The sequence below is a fragment of the Stenella coeruleoalba genome, assembly GCF_951394435.1.
Source record: "Stenella coeruleoalba genome assembly, chromosome: 15".
Classification (NCBI taxonomy): Eukaryota; Metazoa; Chordata; class Mammalia; order Artiodactyla; family Delphinidae; genus Stenella; species Stenella coeruleoalba.
Genome location: NC_137161.1, coordinates 176,306 through 195,447, shown reverse-complemented (window position 1 = coordinate 195,447; position 19,142 = coordinate 176,306). Strand labels below are relative to the sequence as shown.

At 47.3% G+C, this 19,142-nt stretch overlaps 1 protein-coding gene across 1 annotated transcript; it reads left to right on the top strand.

Annotated features, from left to right (window-relative positions):
* Positions 1-663: 663 nt before the first annotated feature.
* Positions 664-17,696, top strand: PCMTD2 (protein-L-isoaspartate (D-aspartate) O-methyltransferase domain containing 2). The gene is made up of 6 exons (XM_079945243.1): positions 664-785; positions 5,476-5,812; positions 10,558-10,660; positions 12,035-12,206; positions 13,976-14,099; positions 16,859-17,696. The coding sequence occupies exons 2-6, from the start codon at positions 5,506-5,508 to the stop codon at positions 17,236-17,238; spliced, it is 1,086 nt and encodes a 361-aa protein (XP_079801369.1). The 5' UTR covers positions 664-785; positions 5,476-5,505; the 3' UTR covers positions 17,239-17,696.
* Positions 17,697-19,142: the final 1,446 nt, after the last annotated feature.

Here is a 19,142-nt window from a genome sequence, read left to right as displayed (position 1 = left end):
CACAAGGGATGTGTGGCATCGGGGCAAAAGGCCCCCCCGCGTCGGTGGGTGGCCGGGGAAGTAACACCGAGGATCTGCCAGTGGGCCAGGATGCAGGGGCACGCCACTTCTGAGATGCAGAATGACAGGAAGGGCTGATCAGGATGCGGCGTGGGAGGCGGCGATGAAGCCAGTGAGGGTGGGTGTTAAAGTCGGGGCTGTGTGGACCCCTCGCAGGGGTGGGCATGGTAGGGGCTCCTGCCCACTTCAGCTCTCCCTGGCCTGCAGCCATTGGACCCTCTCTTGGCACAGCTGGATCCTTCCGGTCCTGCAGATCTTCGCTGGAATGTCCCTTCCGTGTCATCCAAGCCACAGTAGCCACCGCCGCCGCCAGTTGCTGTCCATCCCCTGTGTTTTCATTTCTTCCTCACCCGTCGGTCCCCTCCTGGAAGGTCACTTCCAAGGAGTGAGCCCTGCCCGTCGTGGTCACAGCTGAGTCCTGGCTCGCGGTGGGGCGCGGAAGAGTTAACGCTCACCTGCGGCTGCCCTTTGACTTCCGCCTCCCAGCGGAGCGCGTGGCCGGCCGGGACGTCTGGATGGGGCCCTCCGCCGCGCCGTTGCCCCTTTAAACGCTGGACCCGGGCGCACGCGCAGTAGGGCGTTCGGGCGCGCAGGCGCAGTGGGGCGGTGGATGTTTACGGCGGCGGAGGTCGGGGCTGCGTAGTGGGAGGCGGACTGGCGAGGGGCGCCAGAAGAGCTGCAGGTGCGGCCCAGCGGCCGATTCCGCGGGCCCGCCGAGCCAGGAGGTACTGAGCCGCCGCCGCCGCCGCCGCCCTCGGCCCGGCCTGCAGCGGGGTATGGGGGCGGTGCGGCCCCTCGGCCCCCTCCCCTTCTCTCCCTCCTCTCCACCCCTCCCCTTCCCGTGGTCCCGGGTTCCCGGACCCTCCCCCAGGGCCGCATTCTCCTCTCCCCGTCTTCCTGTCCTCTTCCGCTGTCCTCTCGTTCCCCACCCCCAAGCATAAACACCCCTCCGCGTCCCAGGCGTCTCCCGTCGCCCCTCCCCCCTCCCCGGGGGTCCGCCCTCCAGCGTTCCGGGGGTTCCCGAGGTCTCTCCAGGTGCGCATGGTTACACCCCTTGGGTTGACTTAATTCTCCAGACGCTCGTCCCTGACTTACTAAGTAGGAAACATTTGCGATTAGCACGGCAAGTGGAGAGTTACCAAGGTTTGAAACAGGTTGTACCTTTTCAGAAGGTGACAGTCTGTTAAGGAAGTATTGGCCCTTCAAGCCTTGGGGACTTAGCTTCAGGCAAGACCTGAAGGACGCCTTCCGTTGGGAAAGGAGAGCTCGCCGGGCTTTGGTGCGTGTGTTTTGTTTGTGTTTGCGGGGGCCTGTGTCTCCCAAGTTGATGTTTGCACATCAGAGAAGTCCTTTATCTCCCCCCTTCGCTCATGTGCTTGTCAACGTTTTCTTCGTTCTTTTTGACCAAGGAGGGGCTGAAGTAAACAACTGCATTCTCAGTGTTGGGTAGACCGGCAGGTTCCTGTATAAACAAGTCGGAACTTGTGGCTCTGCTGGGGAGAAATAGAGCCATACGCTAGGGTGGGAGGGGCCCTTGGAGATGGTGGGTTTCGGCTCCTGAGACCAGCGCCTGGGCCCCCTCCTTGCTTGTACTTGGCGCGGGACATCCCTGGCGGGGAGAGACTCCTCGTTCTGACAACGTGTCAGTATTTTCAGTTCCAGTTTTAGAAAGCATTTTTTTGTGTGTTTAGCAGAAATTATCTCCATCCGACACGTGTTCCACTGGCTTGGCTTTTATCAGGCTCGTGTATAGTGTGTATATGGCAGCCTTCCGAGTACTTGGAAAAAAAAATCCCTCTGCATTCCTTGTGAGAGTTTTGGTTTTCAAAATGAAAGAAGTCTCCATTTCTTCCATTATTCCTGCGGCAGGAGGTGTGGTTTTGGTTCCTTCTCCCCAGCTCATCTAGCTGAATTACTTTGTCCATGTTGCCCTTAATAAGTAGCCTGATAAACCCAGCGTCGACTTGAATCTTGGCCCCGGCTGTCAGAGCTGCATGCTCCGTTAGCCTGGCCACTGTCACAGCCTCCTCGATTGTCCACCTGAGACCTTCCGATGCCTGGTCCTGCTCCAGATGGGTGAGCGCCGTCTCCTCCCTGTGCCCTTACGGCTGGTTTTGGAAGAAGCAGCATTAGAGTAAGGCTTTCTTGTTGGGTGGTGCCCGGTTACTGCGGAGCGGTGAATTCCGGGTTGCAAAGTATAGTCGAGTGCAGCATCCGAAAAATGACTTGCCGTTACTTGGAAAAATTGAATTTGAGTGGCTTGTAGGTGCAGATTTGGTTTGGCAAGGACACCTCTTAACCTGTTGTTGGTGTTTTTCGTGGTGTTAGGACTGATCACATTCGTGGTCAGTAATAAGCAGTGATTGTTTGCAGTGTGAGGGAGTGTTAGATTGCCAGGGAAAGTTAATAGTAAATATCAGATCCTACAGGTTATCACGTGCAGCCTACCAGTGGCAGCAGATAGGGTTACCACGTAGTTATTTCGTCTGTCATTTTGGGTAGAGGTTACCAGTGTGTTCATTGGTAAAGAATTTTGCTCCCTTGAGGATTTTTTAAAGCTGTATTTGGTGTGGGGTAAAGAACATAGGCCCGGGGTTGAATGGCAGCCCTGTCCTTTCACACTAGTGTGTGATCACGAGAATAACTTCTCAGTCTCAATATGTCTAATAATGTCGTAAAGCCAAAATGAGGTCGTGACGGGCAGGTGGTGCCTGTAAAAAGGTTGTAGTTGGTTGCTAGTTTTACTAAAAACCTAGCCTTTGCACGTGGAATAAACTTTCAAAGTGAGGCAAAGTTGAAAATAAGGGATAAATACTTAATAGACAGTGAAACATACCCAACATATACTTCGTGTTTGCTTTCTGAGGATAGAACATTATACTTTGCAGGCTTCTGGGTGAAGAGGTGGCTTTCAGGTCCGTCCTGGAGGATGTGTGGGTGCCAGACATTTCCCTGAAGCAAGCAAACATGACCCGACTTTTAACTAGTGACCCCAATTTTAAGATGACTGTCCGAGACTAGGGCTGTAGGCCTTAGCCTCAGAACTAAGTGGCTCGCCCAGGATTAAACTTGACCTCATTAGCACTTTATCCCATCTGGCTGAGTTAACTGCCCTGGAGTGTAAGCAGGAAGGACTCTGAAACAATTTAGAGTGGGGGTGAGAATCTAATAATTGGAAGATCGTAATGATTTGGAAGTCTAATATTCAGCTCTAAAATCTTTAATTTATTTTATATATTTTTATTTTTTAAATTAAATAAAAATTTTTTATTTTTGGCTGTGTTGGGTCTTTGTTGTTGTGCGTGGGCTTTCTCTAGTTGCAGCGAGTGTGGGCTACTCTTCGTTGTGGTGCACGGGCTTCTCATTGCGGTGGCTTCTCTTGTTGTGGAGCACGGGCACTAGGGCGCACGGGCTTCAGTAGTTGCAGCAAATGGGCTCAGTAGTTGTGGCATGCAGGCTCGGTAGTTGCTTAGTTGCTCTGCGTCATGTGAGATCTTCCCGGCTCAGGGCTCGAACCCACGTCTGCTGCGTTGGCAGGCGGATTCTTAATCACTGTGCCACCAGGGAAGTCTTCAGCTTTAAAATCTTGACGATGAAGATGAACTGTTCCAGCCATAACATAGAAGAGCATTTGTATTAAAAGTCCCACCTTTCACACATTTTGTGTCCTTGTGAGAAGCTGAAGATAAGTCTGTGTGGTCGGTGGCTTTCATTCCTGGGGAAATCTCTCCCACTGCAATTGCCAGTTTTGTGTGTGGGGTGTGTGTGTTTGGAACTCTTAGTTGCGGCATGTAGACTCTTAGTTGTGGCATGTGGACTCTTAGTTGTGGCATGTATGTGGGATCCAGTTCCCCGACCAGGGATCAAACCCGGGCCCCCTGCGTTGGGAGCGCAGAGTCTTACCCGCTGGACCACCGGGAAGTCAGTGCTGTTTTCTTTTTTCCCAGCAATTTATATCAAATGTTTTGTAAACATTACCATTTTATTTGAAGTAAAAGTCCCTAGGGTAAGTATAAAATTGGAGTTGTTTAGGAAGAGTGAAACCTCTACAGGTGAAGGAGCATTTTCGCTGTGAACTAGAGGAGGGTACGTGGTGTTCTGGTAGCCGGCTCAGAGGGGAACACGTGCTGTTGCTTTGTCTTCTTGAAGGCGGTTGGGAGGAGAGCGGAAATGTACTTTCCGTTGTTGACGAGCTGGAAAGGTTGTGTAGTAGGTATTGATACTTCGAGGAGTTGAGGGAGTTCTAGTAGCAGCTTCTCTTGCTCCTAAGCTGTAGCCTTGAGACGGGTGCTGTGTTCGTCACAGTGAGGTGTGTGTCACAGTATGTTTCGTGGGGAAGAGGGTATTGTGGGTGTTGTTTTTGCCTGAAATTTGTACATCAGAACATCCAGATCGGAGCTTGAATGGACTGCTTGACTTGGTGTTTATGCGCATGTGGGATGTGGAGTTGCTGGATAAAATATAAGACAGAAGGTAAATTTGAATTTCAGATGAACAATGAATAACTTTTTATTATTTGTTGACCTGAATTAAAAAAAATTTTTTTTTTGCTTTTGAAGATTTATGTACAAAAAAAGGATCTACAACACTTGAAATATTCAAAGAGGTTGATATTAGAATGATTTTCTAGTAGACATATCTGCTCTCTTTTTATGTTTACATTCAATGATTTTTCCATATGTGGATATATACCTGTTAAGATAGATACATATTCGGGATTTCCCTGGTGGTCCAGTGGTAAAGAATCTGCCTTACAATACAAGGGACGCAGGTTTGATCCCTGGTCGGGGAACGAAGATGCCACATGCAGCGGGGCAACTAAGCCCGGCACCATAACCACTGAGCTCGTGTACCTCAACTAGAGAGCCTGAGTGCTGCAAACTGCAGAGCCCACGTGCCCTGGAGCCTGCGCGCCACAACTAGAGAGAGAAAACCCACGTGCCACAACTAGAGAGAAGCCCGCATGCCGCAATGAAAGAGCCCACATGCCGCAACTAAGACCCGACCAAAAAAAAAAAAAAAAGAGAGATAGGTGTATATTCAAGATGATTTTAATCCTAAATGCTTGACTTTCTAGAATGATGACTTTTAGTAAAGTTTTGAATTCATACTTTAATGATGTTTTTAAGTCGTCAGCTATGTTTTAGGTATTGCATGTTCATCTGTATTCAGTCCATACTATAAATTACAAACTTATTTTTGGATGGATATAATTGAATTTCAAATTTAACTTTTTTTTTTTGAATCTGGCATTCTTGGGAGTGGAGGAGGGTAAGGTGGGAGGGGTGGGTGATGACTAAATATATTCCATCTGTATTACTTTCAGAATTCAGAATCTGAAATTGGTATGTGTTTAGAACTTTTATTGCTCCGCTCTAACCTTTAGTATGAATTGCCCTTTTAAAAATCTTAAAGCGGCAGCTTTCTGTAAGCGCGGTCCCGAAGATGGGAGGCGCGGTGAGTGCTGGTGAAGACAACGACGAGCTGATAGACCATCTGAAGGCGGCGCAGTACATCCGCTCCGAGCTGGTGGAGCAGGCCTTCCGAGCTGTTGACCGCGCCGACTATTACCTCGAGGAGTTTAAGGAGAACGCGTACAAGGACTTGGCGTGGAAGCACGGGAACATCCACCTCTCCGCTCCGTGCATCTACTCGGAGGTGATGGAGGCCCTGGACCTGCAGCCTGGCCTTTCCTTCCTGAACCTGGGCAGCGGCACCGGCTACCTCAGCTCCATGGTGGGGCTCATCCTCGGTGAGTCTGGCTCTGTCCCACGTAGGAGGGAGAGCCTGCCGGCAGCGTGTCCTTTTGTGGAGACCGAGTTGTAACTGCCCTCGGCCTTCCCGGCCGTCGTGGTGTCCACACAGTCCCTGGGTGGGGGGGTGATTGTATTAATCGAGAAATCCCCATAAGGAACAGAAGGGTCCTTCTGAAGCTTTCCTGTCCCCCCAGCCTGCACCTCCAACATCTGATCGGCACACCCTCCTTTTGGACGACGGAGGACCTAGACATTGTATAAATCCGGACCTCATGGTCATTTCTCGATTAATACAGTCACTCAGGCTGCCCTGTCATGGTCTCTAAACTGGGAGTAGTTAACTTTAAAGTCCCCTGGAAGTTAAAGTTCTTCCAAGCAGTTTTTGTTTTTGTTGTTTTAATACTAAAAAAGTTAATACTTTAAGTTGTTTATTTTTAAATATATTCCAGGGATGGGAAGGATTTCCCAAGTTATCTCATTTGAAGCCATTTAGCCTGTTTTCCCAGGTTTGCTAAATATCAAAGCTTTCGGCTTAAGTATCTTAACATCGTTACCGGGTCATAGCTAGTGGGAAGCAGCCGCATAGCACAGGGAGATCAGCTCGGTGCTTTGTGACCGCCTGGAGGGGTGGGATAGGGAGGGTGGGAGGGAGGGAGACGCAAGCGGGAAGAGATATGGGAACATATGTGTATATATAACTGATTCATTTTGTTGTGAAGCTGAAACTAACATACCATTGTAAAGCAATTATACTCCAATAAAGATGTTTAAAAAAAAAAAAAAAAAAAAAACTGTGAAAAAAAAAAAAAAAAAGATTCCGAATAGCGGCGATTTCAAGTAATAACGGCTTTAAAGTCATGTTTAAATCATTAGCGGTCCATCACAATATTGTTTCTTTGTGGTTGATACAGGCACTTAAGAAAATCTTAGCAGTAACAGTTGCTTTTTGTGGATATGGAATGAAACTTTTGGTTTCTTTATAAGTTCATATACTTTAGAATTTGCTGAAGTTTTGAGATTCTGATCATCTGACTTTAGGCTATAAATTGCTACCCTCAGATTATTAAATGTGAAGTTTTTTTTTTTTTTAAGCTAAATGCTTTTTGAACTTAACTTGGATTGAAACTGCTTTGCAAAGGGAGCCCGGGTTATTCATCATTCCAGAATTAGTGAATTGTAATTCCCTCTGTTGGAGCTGAAAAATTGGAGGAGCTATCAAACTGGTTAGATTAGAAATGCTACTGAAAAGAAATGAAATGCTCAGGAAAAGGTGACTTAAAGTAAACCTCAGCTGACCTGCTGCACTTGATGTTGTGTAGAAGTTATAAAGAAATGGCTTACAATTGATGTTGTTGTTTGTCTTTTCTGAGTCCCCTCTTTCTTGGGAATTTCACTAGTTATTAGGGGAGGAGAGTTCTGAAGGAAGGAAAGCTGTGTTTTCGGCTGCAGTGGACACTGCGTGGTGCTCTGATGTATTTGAAGGAGGTAACTTGAGAGTTTGCATTCACGGGTAGCCATCTTGGATCTGCAGGGAGAAAGCTGTGCGCACTGGACCGTTCTCACCGTCTGGATGCTGTGTGTCCTGGGCCTCCCTGTCTGGTTCATTCAGCCGTGACGGTGCTTCGTGCAGATCACTGCAGAGGTGGAAACCTTGCTGGCCTCCCAGTGCCTGCAGATGTGAGGCTTGAAGTGTTTCATTTGACTTAGGGGTTCTTACTCTCTGACCGCAGCCTTTCTGCCACATTCCTGTGCTCATTCTGTGGCTCCACCCCTTTGCTGAGGGCGCTCCCTTCTTGAGGTCCCAGTTGGCGGTGGGGAGGACGCAGCACTTGTCAGCTTAACCTGAAAGTGTCGTGTGATGCTCTGCTTGGGGGGCCTTGTGGGACTAGTTTCAGTGTTGTGTCTTTGGTGCCACCATTCTGCCCGCCCCCCGTACTCCCTCCGCTTTTAGTTCTTTTTATTGGGGTGGGTCAGGGGATATGTGTTTTTAGTCTGGTGTGAAGCTTCTTGGGAATAGGAGGTGTGTCCTCAATAAGGGCCTAACAAAGGTGAGGGGCTGGTGAGAACATGATGATTGGGGAAAAAAGGCAAGTTTTCTTGGTCTCTGGCAAGTGACCAAGAGAGCAGTGGGGATGGAAACGGAGTAATGTGGATGTGATATAAACACTGGAAATGTGACTTCTCAAGTAGGCTGTGGTTTTTCTTTTTATAACCATGTTTATTCTTTTTTTATGATATTTTATTTATTTATTTATTTTTGGCAGCGTTGGGTTATTTATTTATTTAGTTAGTTTTTATTTATTCTTGCTGTGCACGGGCTTTCTCTAGTTGCAGTGAGCGAGGGCTACTCTTTGTTGCGGTGTGCGGACTTCTCATTGCGGTGGCTTATCTTGTTGCAGAGTGTGGACTCTAGGTGAGTGGACTTCAGTAGGTGTGGCACGTGGGCTAAGTAGTTGTGGCTCGCGAGCTGTAGAGCGCAGGCTCAGTAGTTGTGGCGCACGGGCTTAGTTGCTCTGCGGTATGTGGGATCTTCCTGGACCAGGGCTCGAACCCATGTCCCCTGCATTGGCAGGCGGATTCTTAACCACTGAGCCACCAAGGATGCCCGTAGGCTGTGTTTTGATGAGAGAATGTTATAGCAGCAGCTCTGTACGTGACAGGTGTTGAGAAAGGAGAGCGCGTGAGTCATCCAGCAGAGGCAGGGAGGCCTGGGCCTGGGGCCAGGCTGCTGCACCACGAAGGGGCCAGATGAACCAAGTGGCAGAGTGCAAAGCTGTGGGCGCACAGAGGGTTGCATTTACCAGGATTTCTGTTGGACTGTAGGGTTGAATGCTGCACTGTGACTTTATATGTATGTCTTTTATTTATTTTTTTATAAGATGTTTTTGATGTGGACCATTTTTAAAGTCTTTATTGAACTTGTTACAGAATTGCTTCTGTTTTATGTTTTGGTTTCTTGGCCCCGAGGCGTGTGGAATCTTAGTTCCCCAACTAGGGATCGAACCCGCACCCCCTGCATTGGAAGGCGAAGTCTTAACCACTGGACCGCCAGGGAAGTCCCTGTATGTCTTTTAAATAAAGCCCTATGGGCCCTGTTCATTTTCACATGCAGATTTTTTTAAATTGAGGTATAACTTACCCGTAGTAAAGTAACAAGTGTGAAGCATGGAACTTGCTGAGTTTTTACATCCACCTCCATGTAAGCATCACCCAGAACAAGATGCAGAGAAGAGTCTGTGCCCCAGAGGTCCTCATGGCCACCGCCCCGTAGCAGGACCCCACCCCTCCAGAAGGGGGAAGATGCTCACCTCCATCACACAGATGAGCGTTACCTGTTTTGACCTTCATACAAATGTTTTTATTTTAATTTAATTCAATTTAATTTATTTTTTAATTTCTTCTTTGCATTTTTTTTAAAATTTATTTTTGGCTGCATTGCGTCTTCGCCACTGAGCGAGGGCCCTCTCCAGCTGCGGCGAGCGGGGGCCGCTCCTCGTTGCGGTGCGCGGGCCTCTCACTGCGGTGGCCTGTCCTGCTGCGGAGCACGGGCTCCAGGCATGCGGGCCCCAGCAGTTGCGGCAGGCGAGCTCAGCACCCGTGGCTCGCAGGCTCCAGAGCGCTGGCTCAGCAGCCGTGGCACACGGGCCCAGCTGCTCCGCGGCATGTGGGATCCTCCTGGACCAGGGCTCGAAGCTGTGTACCCTGCACTGGCAGGCGGACTCCCAACCACTGTGCCACCAGGGAAACCCTATTTTTATTTTTTATTTAAAAAAAATTTTTGGCTGTATTGGGTTTTCGTTGCTGCACGTGGTTTTCTCTAGTTGTGGTGAGCGGGGGCTACTCTTCATTGTGGTGCGTGGGCTTCTCATTGCGGTGGCTTCTCTTGTTGCAGAGTACGGGCTCTAGGTGCATGGGCTTCAGTAGTTGTGGCACGTGGGCTCAGTAGTTGTGGCTTGCGGGCTCTAGAGCGCAGGCTCAGCAGCTGTGGCACACGGGCTTAGTTGCTCTGCGGCATGTGGGATCTTCCCGGACCAGGGCTCGAACCCGTGTCCCCTGAGTTGGCAGGCGGATTCTTAACCACTGCGCCACCAGGGAAGTCCGACCTTCATACAAATGGATTCTTACAACACAGAGATTTAACGAAGCTGTTTGTGTCAATAGTTCTCACCGAGATTTAACCCAGAGGCGTTTGTATGTGGAGGAAGCGCTTTCATCAAGTGGGCTCCTGACTTTTCTCACAGCTTTATTTCCAGTTACTGATAAATTTCTTTTGATTAAAAAAGTTTCATTTTGATTTTGGAATTATAGTTTTATTTTAATGATGATTAAAACCTATTTTGTGAGACTTAAACACCACATCTGAGTGTTTGGGGAGACCTTTGATGGAAAACAGGCCTGTGTCCACTTTCATTTGCAAATACATGTTTCTTCTTTAATTCATTAGTGGCACTTTGAACTCTTGGTTACAGGCCTTGGCTTTTTTACATTTTCAAATGATTCCGTGGAAGTTTGAGGACAGGGAGGTCCAGGCTTTAGGGAGCTGTGGGAAAGAGTATTGGTGATGTGGCGAGCAGAGGCCAGCCTGCGTATTTAAATATTGGGCTGGGTGATTTAGGCCCAATAACGTGTATTTCTGTAGTTATACATGCCAAATCAAATGTGTTGTAGTCTATGAAACAGAAATAAAGAGTAGGGGTTCTCGCCCTAATTCTACATGTTTTCTTATCCTGAAACCTTTTAGGTCCTTTTGGTGTGAACCACGGGGTGGAACTCCATTCAGATGTGACAGAGTATGCGAAGCAGAAGCTGGACTTTTTCATCAGGACGAGTGACAGCTTCGACAAGTAAGATCAAATCTGTCTGTGGTTCTGGGTGTCAGTTATAACTTAAACTTTGGATTAAATGGAAAGAAATCAGTTTATTACTGTTCGTGTTCCAGGAAACATGATTAAACTGTGGCAGGAGAGTCAGGGATATGTGTGTATCTGTTCTAATTATTCTTAAAATATTTTGTGTTTTTAAGGGCCTTACGTTTTTCATTTATTTATTAATTTTTATTTTCTTTACAAATTTATTTATTTATGGCTGCGTTGGGTCTTCGTTGCTGTGCACAGGCTTTCTCTAGTTGCGGTGAGCAGGGGCTACTCTTCGTTGCGGTGTGCAGGCTTCTCACTGTGGTGGCTTCTCTTGTTGTGGAGCACGGGCTCTAGGCGCATGGCTTCAGAAGGTGTGGCACGTGGGCTCAGAAGTTATGACACGCTGGCTCAGTAGTTGTGGCACACGGGCTTTAGAGCGCAGGCTCCGTAGTTGTGGTGCACGGGCTTAGTTGCTCCGCGGCATGTGAGATCTTCCCAGACCAGGGCTCGAACCCGTGTCCCCTGCGTTGGCAGATGGATTCTTAACCACTGCGCCACCAGGGCAGCCCAAGTTTTTTAAATATGATACCTGAAGGTAATTTCTCACCAGTATAAGAGAACAAATAGAATGTTCATTTTTCCCAATTTTCGTGTTTCCAGTAGAGACAACATTTTATCGCCTACTTGTTTGCAAAATGGAATTGTTGCATTTGTCTTTATTTTTTTATTTTAAATTTATTTATTTATTTTGGCTGTGCAGGCTTTCTAGTTGCGGCGTGTGGGCTTCTCTAGTTGTGGTGCATGGGCTTAGTTGCAATATGTGGGACCTTAGTTCCCTGACCAGGGCTCGAACCTGGGTCCCCTGCGTTGGGAGCGTGGAATCTTAACCACTGGACCCCCAGGGAAGCCCCACATTTGTCTTTAAATGGCGCCATGTAGCTGGCTCTTGCATTTTAAAACAATGCGTTAAAGTTCTTATTTTAGGGATTAAAATTTTTAGAAAAACCAAATATAATTTTCCCTCTTTTTATTCGGTTAGTAGATCTTGAATAAGATAATAAAGATAGACGATAATAAAATAAGATAATAAAAATAGCCAGTAGTGATGCTTGGAGCTTGGGTGATTTAAGCTTGGATTGCGCCTATGATATTGACTTTCACAATATTTGGTTTGGAATTTCTAGGGTTCTGCTTATTACTAGCGTAATTCTTCCTGAAGTCTGGTGTCCAGCTTCTGCCTCTGATTTTGCTATGTTGCTGTGGGATTGTGCAATGAAAACATACCCGTGTTTAGTGTAGATTTACTATGTAGGCTTGTTCTAATGTGATATATTTAGTTGTGGAAAACATTGTTTGCTTCAGGTTTGACTTCTGCGAGCCCTCCTTCGTCACCGGCAATTGCCTGGAGATCTCTCCAGGCTGCTCTCAGTATGACCGGGTGTACTGCGGGGCAGGCGTGCAGAAGCAGCACGAGGGGTACATGAAGAGCCTCCTCAAAGTCGGGGGCGTCCTGGTCATGCCGCTGGAAGAGAAGGTCAGGTCCCCACGTAACCCACGGTTTTGCACACTTAGCTGCCTGCCAGCGTCGGTTCCGGGGATCTGACGTGCACTTTCCTTCGTAACTCTTGTAACAATGCCCTCCATTTCACTGAGGAGGAGACAGGCCGTAGAGGCAGCCAAGGCGGGGCAGGTCCTGACTCAGGCGGGCATCCCAGAGCCTGCACTGCAAGGCTGACCTGCCGCCCTCTCTCTCCTCCCTCCTCGTCTTTTCTCTCCTCTCCCCCTCCTCCCCCCGCCCTCCCTTAGCTATTCTTTTATGCTTTTTCTAGTATTGGAATTACAGTACACATAAAAAAAATCTTAGAGTAATTCTACTTTGGTAGCTCGTCTAATTGTTAAATTCCACGGTGGCGGGTACTCTACAGAACCCCTTGCTGAGTGGGAATCTTGTCCAGGTCTACTTGGCTACGCATGTTTCTGTATGTTTTAGATACTGTGTTTCATTGGGAAAACAGATTGCAATAAGTGAGCAACCTATCCGTCCCAAACAACTAGGAAAAACAGAAACGACAAATGTTAGGAGACTGTGCGCTTTGGTGAAATTTTCTTCAGTTTTAAAATATTAGCATTCAATTCATTTTGTTTGAAAAGTAATTATTTATTTTAGAAAATCCAGAAGCTGTGAACATTAAGAAAAACTATTCACAGTCCCTAAAGACTGTTAGCGTGCGATTCTTGTAGCCCTCTCCTCTTAGTCTGTATCCTTTCAAAAAGGTTATTGTACACTAAGGTGTTTTACTTAACAGAGTTTGTGAATATGATTTTAAGTTACTTAATATTCCACATCATCGTTTTTTAGTGCTTATGTGGTAGCCGGCTGAACCATTGACCAGTTAATTATCTGGCTCCTATAATCAGACATTAGGTTGTATGTCGTTTTTATTGTTATTTACTGTTATGTAAAGACTGTAGTGAACGTCCTTAATAAAAAAAAAAAAGAAAGAAAATATTCTTCAATATTTCAGTTTGTATCTGCAAAAGATAAGGGCTCTGTGTTTTTAAACTTCATAACAAAACCGTTATCAGCCTAAAAAAGTTAATAGTAATTCCTTAATATCTTGAAGCGTCCAGCTAGCATTCAGGTTTTCCTGATTGTCTCAAAACCAGGCTGAACAGCTTACTTGAATGGGACCCCGTTCAGGGCTGTGTCCTGCACTTGGTGGATTGCCTCTTTGGTGTTGTTAATCTCCAAGTTTTCTTTCTTTCTTGCAATTTATTTGTTGAAGCAATCAGGCCATTTGCCTTCGAGAGGTTCCCGCTGCTGTTCAGTGGGGGCGAGATGGTCTCTTTCCGGTTCCCACCCTCCAGAAACCACAGCCCAGGACTCCGTTAGGCTGAAGCATCGCAGCTGGTTGTGAGGGTCTCTAACGACTTGTACTTGAGAATCGCCCCATCTCCTTACGTTTCCCCCGCCACGTGCACTTTTTCTGTAGAGTCCAAGAAGGTTGTCTCATCAGAATCCCCACATTCCTTCTCTGATTGTTTCCTCTTGTCACCCGTTAACTTCTTTCCCTGTTAGATATATTTTCTGTACTAGAAGCTTGAGTATATTTGCAAGAATATCATTAAGTTACGTGTAATTCTTGTCACATCGCATTATGGGCACATTGCAGGCCCGTATTGTCAGGGTTTTTCATTTTTAGTGTCTGTGTTTTTTCAGGTTGTGTATAGGAATGATTATATTTAAATCGGCACTCCCAGTAGTCCGACCTTCTGAATCTTCTCGTTTTGTCTCTGGGATAGTTGACTAAGATAACTCGGACGGGTCCTTCCGCCTGGGAAACCAAAAAGATTCTGGCTGTGTCTTTTGCTCCACTCGTCCAGCCCTGCCAGTCGGAGTCAGGAGAATCACGACTTGTCCAGTTACGTGAGTATGAAGATTCTTGCTTACTGTTTAGATCTTTTCACTGTCGTTAGAATTTGAAGAGAAATAAAATTCATAAGAAACCTTCTAATGTTAAAGAACACTTTTCCACCCATTGAAGCCTTTAAAGTTTTACAAGTGATGTTTAAAAAGTCACTCAAAAAATTATAGTCTACGTTTAGCCTATTTCGGGTTATTTTAGGATGTTTGTGCTTGCTATTCAAGGATGAAAAGGAACCCCTAGAAAGAAAGAGAAGGGAAGAGGAGCGTGAGCAGAGGCACACTGGCCGTGAGCTGGACGTCGCTGGTGTGCGGGGCACGTATGCCGGGGACGTCCGGGTTAGGGTCAGGGTCAGGGTCAGGGTCAGGGTTAGGGTTAGCAGCGTTTGGCTGCCCTGTGTTATTTGAAGCCACGGGATGGATGTCAAACCAAGGACTAACAGGCGTAAGCGGAGAGGAGCTCGCCAGAGTGGGGGTCGTGGGAACGTGAGGTGGGCAGGTGGGTTAGACCCGAGTTTATCATGTAGGTGGTAGAGTCCATCCCATGTTTTAAATAGAAGATGTGGGGACTTCCCTGGTGACACAGTGGTTAAGAATCCACCTGCCAGTGCAGGGGACACAGGTTCGAGCCCTGGCCCGGGAAGATCCCACATGCCGCGGAGCAACTAAGCCCGTGCGCCACAACCACTGAGCCTGCGCTCTAGAGCCCTCGAGCCACAACTACGGAGCCCATGTGCCACAACTACTGAAGCCCGCACACCTAGAGCCCGTGCTCTGTAATAAGAGAAGCCACCGCGATGAGAATCCTGAGCACTGCAATGAAGAGTAGCCTCTGCTCGCCGCAACTAGAGAAAGCCCGCGCGCAGCAACGAAGACCCAACGCAGCCAAAAAATAAAAAACAACCCCCCCCCAAAAAAAACTCTAAATAGAAGATGTGGCACTTCTGTATTCTGGATTCCCTGGTGGTCAGGGGAGGGTGAATTCGTCAAATGTGTGCTCCCTGAAAATCCCACCGGAATGGGTAGGCAGGCACTGCCCGTGGGTGGGGAGGGCACGGCCTTCCAGAGCCCCTGCAGAGTTTCAGAAGGTGAGGTCACAGGTGGGATCTACGACAAGTGTCTTGATCATGCCTGGGTAAGAATCATGAAGACGTGGAGGGTACCCCGAGATGGGGGTTTTGAAGCTTCAAAGCAAACGTGGCACAATGAACAATGTCGATGCTATTTAGGGCTCCTGAAGGGAACTTGTGATCTTGTCTCCCGGACCAGAGGTTCTTAGACGAGTAGAGTCACGTCGATGAGGGCAGTGCGCACGGAGGCCGTGAGGATGTGGTCGTGTGCTGCACAGGGGATGGGGTCAGCTCTCGGATGGACGGGTGAGTGACCAGACTGCAGGCTGAGCTGGTCAGGAGGCCGCTGGGATTTTCTGGGCAAGAGATAAAGACTGAAGCTAAGACACGGGGCTCCAGTGGCAGGGGCTCAGGAGGCGTGTAGGGCCTGTCTGAGGAGGGAGGTGGGCCTGAGGTGGCTGGCATGCTCTGGAGGCGGGTCTGCCGGAGGCCCTGACCCCAGCAGCACTGGGTTAGAACCTGGGGAGCCTTTGGCTGCCCTGTGTTATTTGAAGCCACGGGATGGATGTCAAACCAAGGACTAATAGGATAAGCGGAGAGGAGCTCGCCGGGCTGGGTGGAAGAGGAGGAGGCCAGGGGATGAGGCGGCCCCCACCGACGGCACCTCGGGGTGAGCTGGAGAGGCCAGAGCTGGCCCTTGGGAGGTCTGAGAAGGGGGCAACAACAAGTGGAGTGGCGGGGGAGGAGTGCTGCCACCCCCTCCTGCTCGGCGTGGCGGAGCGTGAGGGCCGGGGAGTGCAGTGTCCTGACAAAGGGGAGGAGGGTGCTGCGAGCCGGGGGCGCCTCCAGGGCATTGGGCGCTGAGCAGGTTCTGCTCGGGCCTCTGTGATTCTGGTCAGAGGTGTGGGCAGCAGAGGAGCCCTCCGGATAGTTTGCGTTGTTACTTTTTGGAGAAGTTAGGTTCGGGGGGTAAGAAGTGGTGCTGACTTGCAGTGTCATGCATGTAAGCACGTGGCCCCCGGTGATCCTCTCCCCTCGGAAGAGCCCTTGTGTTGCCGTGTGTGTATTGCCTACACGGTTGCCCAACTTGAGCTTTCATTACCAGAGTTTAGTTTTCCTTGATGTGCTTTGGGACTTTTGTTCTTAAAAATGTTTTGGAACTGCTTTTTCTCTACTTTAATAAAAAAGGGACAAATTCTTAAATTTCTGAAATACTGTGCAAATATTAAAACAGATAAAAGAATTGTAGAGCCATGTGGTCACTGTATTTCTACTGGATGAGACAATGCATCACTGAACACGGCAAATAGGGAAATGAAGCCGGTTGTCAAAGAACCAAACGCTGTAACCCTGGTTCTTATTCTTCCATTGATTGATTAGCCAAGCAGTACTGCTTCCTTTTCTTATCTGATTTAAAGGTCAGTGCATTTGAAAATATCTTTTGAAAAATACCATATGAATGCAAATTAGAGTATAATTAACATTGGCCTACAGCACTGTCCTATTCTTTTTTTTTTTTTAACATCTTTATTGGGGTATAATTGCTTTACAATGGTGTGTTAGTTGCACTGTCCTATTCTTGTAATGTGTTTGTAAATATGCCAGTAAATGAAAATGTGGTTAGAATTTTCTCAGGTGTCTAGACCTTGTGGTGTCACGAGGGTGAGGCTGACGGTCTCGCTGTCTGCACAGCACCCCTGGCGGTTCGCAGCCTCCAGGACCTGGCGCGCATTGCCATCCGGGGCACCATTAAGAAGGTCATCCACCAGGAAGCTGTGAACAAAAACGGGAACGGACTGAAGAACACTCCCAGGTTTAAACGGAGGAGAGTTCGCCGCCGCCGAATGGAAACGATTGTCTTTTTGGACAAAGAGGTGTTTGCCAGTCGGCTCTCCAACCCCTCTGATGACACCAGCTGCGGAGACCTGGAAGACGAGCGGCAAGAAGAAGAGGTGACAACCCCGCCGGACACCAAGCCCGAGCCCCCGGTGAACTTCCTGCGTGAGAAGGTCCTGAGTCTCCCTCTGCCAGATCCCCTGAAGTACTACCTGCTTTATTACAGAGAAAAGTAAGTCTGTGGTCCAGGGGAGGAGGCCAAGCCTTCCTGGAGGGCTGCCCGCAGCAGGTGCACTGGAGGAGGAAGGGGCTCCCGCTCTGCATCTCGTCTTCTCGTCTGTCCTTGACTGTCCTGTAGAGTTTTCATCCAGTCATCTGATTTCTGTAAACACAGTCTGACAAACATAAGGTGCAAGGGGGAATGTCTCAAAAGGGCGAGAGTCTCCTGGAGGAGGGGTTGACTTCACACTCTCAGGAAATGCTGAGGTCTACACGTGGAGGTGGCCTGGAGACCGTTTCTTACACAAGGTACACGTGTCTGCATCAGAAAGGAAAACTGAAGTTGAAATTAATCTGTGTTTCTTATAAAAGGTGAGACAAAAAGCACAAGTTGCTAAGTGTATGAAATCTTTTCTGAGTGGGACACGCCTATGTGCAAGTTTGAATTTTACGGAATCAACCTCTTAATTACTGGCACCGAGTAATTAAAGATTTATTAAAAGATTAATTTAAAAGATTTAACTAAATGTTTTAGTTATTTGGAACGTGGATACTTGATTGAAAAGCCCTCTCTTATTTTAAGTAAATTAATTACATCTTACGTGAGTTGTCAATTGTAATTTTAAAAAACAAAAATTGTGATGGGGAGAGGAATGAACGTATCAGATTGCCAGGTGTCTTTGTGGAATTGCAAAAGAATTCCAAGGCATTTTTTTCTGACACCTTTTGTTACCTTTAAAGTAACCAACATTGAGTAATCCCGTCAAAGAAAGTCCTGAAGAATGAAACAAGTGTTGTGTGTAAGTAATGAGCTGCATTACTTTTGCCCCAGAGACAGAGAGTACTGTTGACTCAACTTTAAATACAGTCAACGGTGTCTAAGGCTCAGTCCTCAGAGCAGGTGGGAAGTACTGGCTGCAGGAAATGGATTGGGGACGGTGTAGACGGCCTGTGGGTTGGTGTTTTGTTTTTTTTTTCAGTTGGCTATTGTTCTGTAATCACATAACAGTACTGATTCATAGATTTTATCTTTTATAATTCTGGAGAAAAATATTTGTTAGTTTTGTAATTTTTCCTAAGAACAAACGCGTGTTTGGTACATTGCATTAGAACAGTTTCACTCAAGTTTGACTTGTGGAATCCATCTTCTCCAGCGCTGTGTGTTGAGAGCTTCCTGTCTTATTAAGTCGTGGGTCTAGAAGAAGAGGCCGTCCTTTTAGTTAGGTGGCAGGATGTTTACAAGTGACACTGCTTCTTCCAAAACATTGGTTCTTTTCAGACTTTTCAGTTTTAACCAAAGTTAAACCCCAAATCAGAGTCATCCAGATTTTATGATTCATTTGATCTCTCAGCCTCTCAGGTGTTGCTGGATTTCAGTGTCTTTGTGGTTTTACCAGCTTCGCGGAGTTCTGGTTATTTTGTTTTGCCATTTATGCTTTTTTAAAGTAACTGAGTCATTTTATCACAGAACACTGCGTGCACACATAGCTGGGAAAGCGGGTGTATTGCCCTAAATGGGTACCGTTAAGCTGTTGTAAAGAAGGGTTTCTTCATAGTCGTGTTTACCTGCCTTTAACTGAACGTCAAGCCTCATTGTCTCAGAGAGAAAAGCATGAGTCACGTTTACTTGCTAAGACTTCGGTTTGCAGATCTTGTTGACGTCATTCTAATTGATTTGTAGAGACCTCTGCAACACGTGGACGTTTTTGGACATGATATCTGAAATATTTTATATTAGGTGGCTTGACTAAATGTTTTTCTGTAATTGTATATGGATTTCCTTTTTTTCAACCACATTTGCCTTTATGCTAGATTGTAGAAAGTCTTTGCGAGGCATAAGACATGTTTTCCCCTATGTATGTTAAACCTTTCCTAACATTTTGTATTTACATGTTGGTTTGTGACTTTTAAACCAGAATTT